Source organism: Podarcis melisellensis (genome assembly GCF_964234715.1).
Source record: "Podarcis melisellensis genome assembly, chromosome: 17".
Lineage (NCBI taxonomy): Eukaryota > Metazoa > Chordata > Lepidosauria > Squamata > Lacertidae > Podarcis > Podarcis melisellensis.
Genome location: NC_138534.1, coordinates 3348528 through 3356840, shown reverse-complemented (window position 1 = coordinate 3356840; position 8313 = coordinate 3348528). Strand labels below are relative to the sequence as shown.

At 47.4% G+C, this 8313-nt stretch overlaps 1 protein-coding gene across 1 annotated transcript; it reads left to right on the top strand.

Moving 5' to 3' along the window:
* Window positions 1-256: 256 nt before the first annotated feature.
* SSR4 (signal sequence receptor subunit 4) lies at window positions 257-5812 on the top strand. Its single transcript, XM_081894900.1, has 6 exons — window positions 257-418; window positions 2725-2843; window positions 3302-3376; window positions 4223-4312; window positions 4829-4894; window positions 5680-5812. The coding sequence occupies exons 1-6, from the start codon at window positions 346-348 to the stop codon at window positions 5782-5784; spliced, it is 528 nt and encodes a 175-aa protein (XP_081751026.1). The 5' UTR covers window positions 257-345; the 3' UTR covers window positions 5785-5812.
* The last annotated feature ends 2501 nt before the right edge of the window (window positions 5813-8313 follow it).

The window sequence follows — 8313 nt, the reverse complement described above, 5'->3', positions numbered from 1 at the left end:
ACCGCAGAAGCGACGTCCAATCAGATGCTTCCGTCTGAGTTATTGGCCGAAGGAAGTTCGGCGCGAAGGAGGGAATATCCTGGACAAGAGAGGCTGTAGGAGAGATGTGTTATCACCCACCCACGCATGCGCAGTTGGAGGCCGCCACTCGGTTTCCGGCGCGACAAAAGTCGCGGGCGGCCATTTTAAGGGACCTTCCAAGGTAAGGCCACGTCTCTTTCCCTTCGGCCGCCTCGCGTCACTCGGCGACGGAGCAGCGGATTGGCTGTGGGGGCCCTCGGCCCCAGCGTCCCCCGCGCGAGAGGCGGGCCGCTCCTTTTCCTCGTCGCGTCTCGCTGGTCGGCGATGGCGGGCGCCGGGCTGAGGCTGCTTCGTCTGGCGGCGGCGGCGGCGCTGCTGGTGCTGAGCGGGGCGCGAGGTACGGTCACCTCCCGCGGCTGCGAGGGCGGGCCGGCCCTTCCTCCGGGGGCCTGGGATGGCTCGGCTGGTAGAGCCTGAGACTCGCCCCCCCTCAGGGCTGTGGGTTCGAGCCCCCCGGACAAAGAGGTTCCTGCCTCGCGGGGGTGGGCTGGATGACCCTCGGGTCCCTTCCAGCTCCGCAGTTCTCGGGTTCTGTGGGCGTCGTCGGGTAGGGGGAAGAAACGCGTGTGCGAAATGGGGACACGTGTCTTGGCCCCGGGAAGCTCGCCCACCTCGCGGGTTGCTGTGGGGGCCCAAGGGGCGGGTGAGCGAGCTGTTCGTGCTGCCCTCAAGCCTTTCCTTACAGCTCGGTTTGACTTGTCTAGCGCACCGTGTAAACCAGGCTTCCGCAACATCGGGCCTCCAGATGGTTTTTGAGACTACAATTCCCATCATCCCTGACCACTGGGCCTGCTAGCTAGGGATCATGGGAGTTGTAGGCCAGAAACATCTGGAGGGCCGAGGCTGAGGAAGCCTGGCCTAAACTCCCCACTTCCCCCTCGGTATCTCAAGGCTCTCCGCGTGGCACCATCTGCGCGCCAGGCATGGCCGCCCTGGACAGACTTTGTGAGCTGACCCATTCCAGGGGTTTTCTTAGGAGCATAGGAAAGTAGTTAAAGGATTTTCCCACCTAGCCCCGTGTTGACTGGCAGCTGCACACCAGGGTCTCAGGCAGAGAAGGGTCTGAAGGCGGTGGACTCTCCTTCCTTGGAAGTTGCTAAGCAGAGGTTGGATGGTCATTTAGTGGAGATTGCTGCATTGCAGAGGGTTGGACTAGATGACCCTCAGGTGCCCCTTCCAACTCTACATTTCTAGGATTCTATGACTAGAAACGCCTCACAGTCACATGCCAAGGCTCAGCCTGATAGGGTTGGGGGTTGTCGTTTTTCACAAAGTGTAGTTGACTCGTTATTGGTCTTATTTGGAAGTTAAGTCTAATTCAGTGGGTCTTTGGAATTATTCAATTGGGCCAAACTCTGCCTGTAGTGCCTCTATTTCATAGTGGCTTTTTTACCATATGCCCGTATGACATTTCCCATCCGCTCCCCTCCTTTGTTCTCACTGCTTAAGCTCTGGCCTGATGAAAAGTGTTGACAAACACTAAAGCTTGCTCACTTCTTTACAGCCTTCCCCATTTGTTTCAGTAAAATATATTGTCTTAACTTTGGATTTTTCCGTCATCCTGGAAGATGTTAATGAAGTATTCCTGGAGCAGTTCATCCAAACAACAGCAGGAGCTTAATGTCAAGTTAGAAAGCAGCAAGCAATCATTTGTGTTTTCACAGAGCTCTTTCTTGGGGCTAGATCTTGCACAGAACGTAAAGGAGAAGGGAGAAGAGAAAATATACAGGGATAATTAATGACTTTCTTAAAATGGTGCTTCAGGGGAACATAATGTATGCACCTTGAACACTTCATTGCAGCTCCTACTTGTACCTTTATAATGTGCAGTTTTACCAGTGTGCATGTGTATAATGAGGCAGTACATGAACCGGTAAAGGCCAGGTACATAAACCGTACATAAACTGGTAACAGCCAAGTTAAAACTTACTAGCTTTTATTGATGGGGTTTGGATTAATATTTGACACATCTAGAAACTTTATTTTATCTGACCTTTCTTAATGTTTGGACCAATTTCTAGCCAATGCTGTTGAAGCAGTTGGCAATGCAATTTGCAGAAAATGATAAAACAAAAATATGAATCATAATCAACCAACGCATACTAAGATCAATGTTCTGTAGTTAAATCTAGCTCAGATTGTGAGCCAACATTACAAACACCCTCTGAAAAGACCAGCTGTCTAGCCATTTTGAGGAAGCTGATAAGTTGAGTCTCCCTAAAATGGGAGTTCCACAGTTGGGGTGCCACCACACTGAGATGTAGCAATTCACAAAGGGCACAGTTTTATAAATATTTCATAGGTTTATGGGTATGTGCATGGACACACGTGCCTATCTTGTCACGAATGCGAGTAGCTTGTGATTATTACTAACTTTTGAATGTTGTTATTTTTTTTAACTAGTAGGATGTGTGTTTTCTTTACTACTTGAGCCTTAGATCCAGTTCTCTCAACAGGATACTTTCATTAGTCAGTTGGTAGCAGTAGGTGGTTTCAGCAATTCCTTAAGGTGCATTCTGACATCTTGAGCTCCATAGGAACATTGCATGTAGACTATCCTCTATGAATGGCCGCAGATGCTTGCTTATCCCTTTTCAGGTTCATAATGTGTTGGTTCATAAGCCATTTTCTCTTTCCTATCAGCTGAAACCTGTACAGACCCAGTCATCTCCCCATCCTACTACACTACCTCAGATGCTGTAATCTCTTCAGAGACTGTCTTTGTTGTTGAGATCTCCCTCACCTGTAAGAACGGAGCACAAGTGAGTGCTGGAATACTTGGCTTATTTCATTTCTAAAAATAAAGTGCCACCTTGTAGATTTGATAATGGGCCTTAAATCTAGGGGCTAGGGTTTCCAGTTTTGCGCATCCCATGTATCTGCATGGATTTGGATTTATGGTGGGTCCCAATCCATGGGCTTTCCATAGTGTACCCCATGCTACATTAACTTGCCTCCCCGAACCATTGGCTGGCCTGGCTTGCTGTAGTGCCAGCCACTGATGTGGGTGGCACATGTACATTTTGGGAAAGGGGCAAAAAGGGTGCATCCAGGGGCTCTCTGTTATCTTTACCAAAGACTCTACAACCCCTATAACTTGGAGGGGACGTTGGCATTTGACCTAGAAAGAGTTGCCTTTCCCATGGTCCCTGAGCTTTCAATAGGGCGTGCTGTGATTCCCTTTGATTTGATATTCATCCTACTCTCTCTCTCTCTGTAGAATGTTGCTCTCTATGCAGATGTCAATGGCAAGCAGTTTCCTGTTACTCGGGGTCAGGATGTTGGCCGCTATCAGGTAAGAACAAGCAGTGATTTCTGGTAGAGACAGCAAAATGCTAGTAACACTCTGGGCAGAACAGTGTCAGATTTGAGTTTAAATTCTAGCTCAGTCATATATCATCTGGGTGGGGCAAGCTTAATTGACATTATCTCCTGGGAATATTTTGAGAATGGGCATTTTTAATACATCGCGTGTAGAGAATGTGCTTCCTTCAGGCTTCTCTGCAACGTGTGATGCTTTGTTAAAATCCAGAGTCCTGGATTTTTCTCCCAGCTTGTTTAAGCATTTTTTAATGTTCATTTTCGTTACTTGAAAACGTAGACAAAAACAGTGAAAAATAAGCCAGATTTATCATACTTGTATAACGATCAGGGCATGTTTTACACATGAGGATAATGGTAACCAGAGCAAGAATATTGTAGAATACACCCTTTTCTACTCAATATGGTTTGTCCGTGATGGTGATGGGAAAGTTGTGCAGTTTGCCAACAACTAAAGAAAGTAGGCTATAACTGCCTTATGGTTTTTAGGCTTCATGTTTGACGTTGGCATTGCTGAACAAGTTGGCAGTCTTTATGCTGTATAAATTCAAGTTAGGAAATTGCAGTCCTCCTGCACAAATGCATGGCTCTGGATTTATGGCGGGTCTGGTTCCATAGATGCCTCCATAGTGTACTCCATGCTAAAGCAAGCTGCTACTCCAAACCATTGGCCAGTCTGGCTTGTAGTAGCCCTGGCTACTGAAGCGGGTGGCACATGTGCGCAAGCATCTTTTGTGTGCGTGCCCATCTGTGTTCCCCTCTGATCAGGGGGAGGGTCCATCCTCACTCAGCACTGATTGCCCATCCCTTTCTTTGGCAGGTCTCTTGGAGCATGGAGCATAAGCTGGCTCGCTCTGGCACCTACGAGGTGAAGTTCTTTGATGAGGAGTCCTATAGCATCTTGCGCAAGGTGAGGTTGCCCCCTGGTGGGGGAAGGGGATGGATTAGCCAATTATACAGGCTGTAAGTGACATGACCTCTCTAGTAGCATAAGGAAAGAAAGCTCTTGCTGGTACTCTTGGCCTTAGTCTCACAGCTCTTACTCCATGTCTTCTAACATTTGTTGTCCTTACTCTGCCTCTCATTTATACCCATTTTGAGAAGCACGCAGTGTCTCACTTACCACTGAGCAACTGAAGCCTGTCTGCGCACACTTGGACTCGAAAGAGTGAGCCTTCCTTTAATGGTGGATGGCAAGGATCCCATGGCAACCTGAGCTCCAGTACTTAAAAAAGAAAAGAAAATATTTCAAATCTTAATATGTTAGTCCTCCTGGTCTCCACTGGACATTTCCCTGCAGAGCTATTCCTTGTAGGAGAGTGATACCAGATCTGTGGAGAGAAAATTTATCCCACAAGGAGCCCTGTTTAACTGTATGTAAACTCACGATATCCCAATTCTATCTCTCCCACTCCTCCCCCCCCAGGCTCAACGCAACAACGAGGATGTCTCTGAGATCAAACCCCTCTTTTCAGTCAATGTGGATCATCGAGTGAGTAAAAGAGGGGGAGCTGGGCAGCCTGCTCCTCTCTGGGGAAAGGGGCTGCTTCCAAGGGTGGCCAGTGCCCAAGACAAGATGGAATGTCTTTTACAGTGATGCTAGATCTTTCAGTGCTGTAATGAGGATGGTAGTTTGTGGGTCTATTCTATGATGGGCACCATGGAACATTACCCAAGAGTCCAAATTTGGGCCCCTTGCCACAAGGCAGAAGCAGATACCTTGGCCCCACCAAAACGGGAAAGTTGAGCATAGGTCATCTGTGCACAAGGCAGAGGATATTCTCTGTACTTTGATTTTTGGGTGGGATGGAGAGGTCAGCATGTGCTGGTGGAGAACCTGCAACAAGCTATTGGGCATAAAGGGATGGTCCAGAAGGAGGCTTTTTATGTCCCTTTCAATTTGGTTGGGGTGGCTGTGATTTGCACTTCGGGCACTGGCTGAAAATGTCTCCTCAGTTTGAGGCCTGATCCCCAATTTGTTGCTTGACTATTGAGATTATTTCTACACCTGAGCCAGGGTTAAACCTTGAATGCAAATCCCTGCCCTCTGTAGAAACCATCTGCCTTCATGGCCAATAATCTTTTAAGTCTCTCAAGGCTCCTTATCCTTGGCGCTGCTGTTCTGTGATCTTCCGTGGAAGTGCACAGCAGGCCAAAAGCGGGGATACCAAAAAGATTCAGCTACAACGTTCCTGATGCCTCTCTGTATGCCTAGCTCTGTGACTTACATGTTTTCTGTTCTCTTTTCTCCTCCTCTCCCTTGCCCCAATCAATAAGGGTGCCTGGAGCGGACCGTGGGTCTCCACTGAGGTGCTGGCAGCTTTCATTGGTCTCCTTGTCTATTACATGGCTTTCAGTGCCAAGAGCAACATCCAAGCGTAATCTGTTTCAATAAAACTTTCATGCCAAACTTGCTGTGTGTGTGTGTCCTTTCCGCTGGTGGGTGAGGATTTCTTTACACTGGGCTCCACCAAGAGCCTCATCACACAGTGCAGCTCCCCCTCTGGCATGCCAATAATCAGCTATTGGGGCTCTTGCAGGGCGTGGGGGATAAGAAGAATGCAAGGACCAGCAGTGCAGCTCAGGATAACCAGTTAGGATTCAGGCAGGAAATGTTTGCTCCTACTGGACTTCTTCCCTCCTTTCCTTGTTCCTAAAAGTAGCCTTCTGAGGATGCCAGGATACTTAAAGGAACAAGCACCTCTCGTGAATCCACCTCCTAGACTGAACCTGAACCCATTTGTGCAGCACAGTCTTCTAAGCAGTGGCTGGCTCTGTGGTGTGGATGTGCTGCAATGGCAGCTGCCACCCCACCCCTGAGGTTTGGTCTCCTTTTCTTTGCCTTAATCCTGTTAAGCAGCAATATTCACACCACAGCTCCTTATCCGCCTAATGACAGCGGCTCCTGGTGTGAGCCAGTGCAGTGTGGCTGGGATTACACCATTGCTCTAAAGTTGTGCTAATGCCGGATTAGTAAGGGAAAGCTTGCCACAAAGGGGCTGCAGGGAGCATCTCTCTTGAATATCCTACTGTGATCCTAGAAAGGCAGTGAATCTTGCTGGTTATGGAGAGGTCCTCATTTGCCATCTCCTTGAGCAAGCAAAGCTATCTGGCTTGTGCTATATCATCTCTGCTTGAGACTAGCTTGGCCTTCCCTGCCTTCCTGAGTTTTTTTCCAGGTGGCTGCCCGCATCTCTGACCTGCTTGACATGATGAGTTAACATTGCTCTGTTAACCATCCAATGTCTTGGCCCCTTCCTAGACACTTGGGGACTGACTTTGAGTGCTGCTTTGTCTTGACGTAGCTAGGGTAAAAGAAGTTGGAGTCTTGCCTTTGTTAGAATTCAGGAGGGTTTTTTGAGTCCTCTAGGCAATCTAAGCCCATTGTAGAAGTCTGCTACAATGATACGAAATGTAAAATTAGTTGAATGCGATGCAAGTTCACGTTAAATATTGTTTGAAGTGGGGGTAACTAAAGGTTTCCTAAACATTTGATTGCTAAAGTAAAAAGCTAAAGAAAATAAATATGTGTGGGAGGGTAGGGAGGGAATGTTCCATCTAGAATCCGCTGCTTAATTGAACCAAGAGTAGGTATGGGCCCAATGTAAAACAAACATCCTCTGGCTGCAGCTGCCACTCCCTTCACTGAGGTGTGTGATACAAACTTCATGTACTATACCAACCTAAATGTTACGAATTTCCCTAAGGAACTTGGGGGGCTTGTAGTTTTGTTAGAGCAGTGCACGCAGGGATTTATGCCCATGCAAAAATATACGTATATTCAGGGGTTCATCAAAAGGGTAAGGAAGTAAAAATCCATAAATCAATTTTTCAATACAGATATTGTCCATAAGACTACGCAGTGATAGCATAGAAGAGCATTAAACAGCCTTCAGTTACACTTTTTTAAAAAGGGAAAAGAACCTATATTGGGAGTGAGTGCTCACTGTGTTCCTTCTGTCTGGTTCTTGCCACAAGGCCATATCTGATCTCACAATTGTGTTCATATTCTAAAACAGCTTCAAGCCTTTTCACTGTGATATGCACTAACTGGATTGTCGTGTTAAAAATGAGTCAAATGTTAGTTTAAGTTACTTTATACACTAAGCAGCAATTAGTCCATCTCCCTGTGGGCTTCTTCACTGCTCCTCTGACTAGCTCTGCAAGTTCTCGGGGCAGAACCCTTCCCAGCTCTGCTGCTTGAGATCCCTTTGATGAAGCCCTGGGCTTCATGCATGTAAAACGTGGCTGCTCTGTTAAATCTATCTGAGGTGTTTAGAATAATAAATATTTATTTACTGTGCAAATAAGTTGCATGTTTCCTCAGAAGCCCCATTAGCTTCAATGGAACATGTTCCCAGGTAAGTTCTTGCAGGATTGCAGCCTGAAGGACTGCAGGAAGGGACGCTTGCAAGCTCTTGGTTGTGGGGTGCCACCAGGATTTGGAGAGGGCTTTTGCTTATGCTCAGCTGCTCTGCAATGCTCTCTTCCCAAAGCAACTCCATTTTCAGTATCTGCCAGCATGTTGCTCCTTAAGTGAGGGGTGGGTGGGGGTGTTTTGTAGGATTGTGCCACAGTGTGAAAGGATTTGCTGTTTTCTGGTGTTCTATACCACTAAGCTTCAAAAATAAAGCCACCGTGAAACGGTTTTTTACAGGTTTTTGCAATGAGTAAAAAGTTTTCTTTTTATTGTAATAATGCAAGTTCAGCCTTGGATACAGGGTTTTACCACAAGCTCTCTGCTCCACAGTCTCTCCCCCTCCCCCCACTAAGCTAGAGCCCCTCTCCGTGGGGCAGGTGGGGCGGGGTAAGCAGGTGACAGAAAATGCAGGAAGAGGACTGTCAGTTGCTTGTGGGATGAGCCGCCAGGGCCCAAGCTTCCATTTAAATAGAGAAATGAAAAAGGAATTG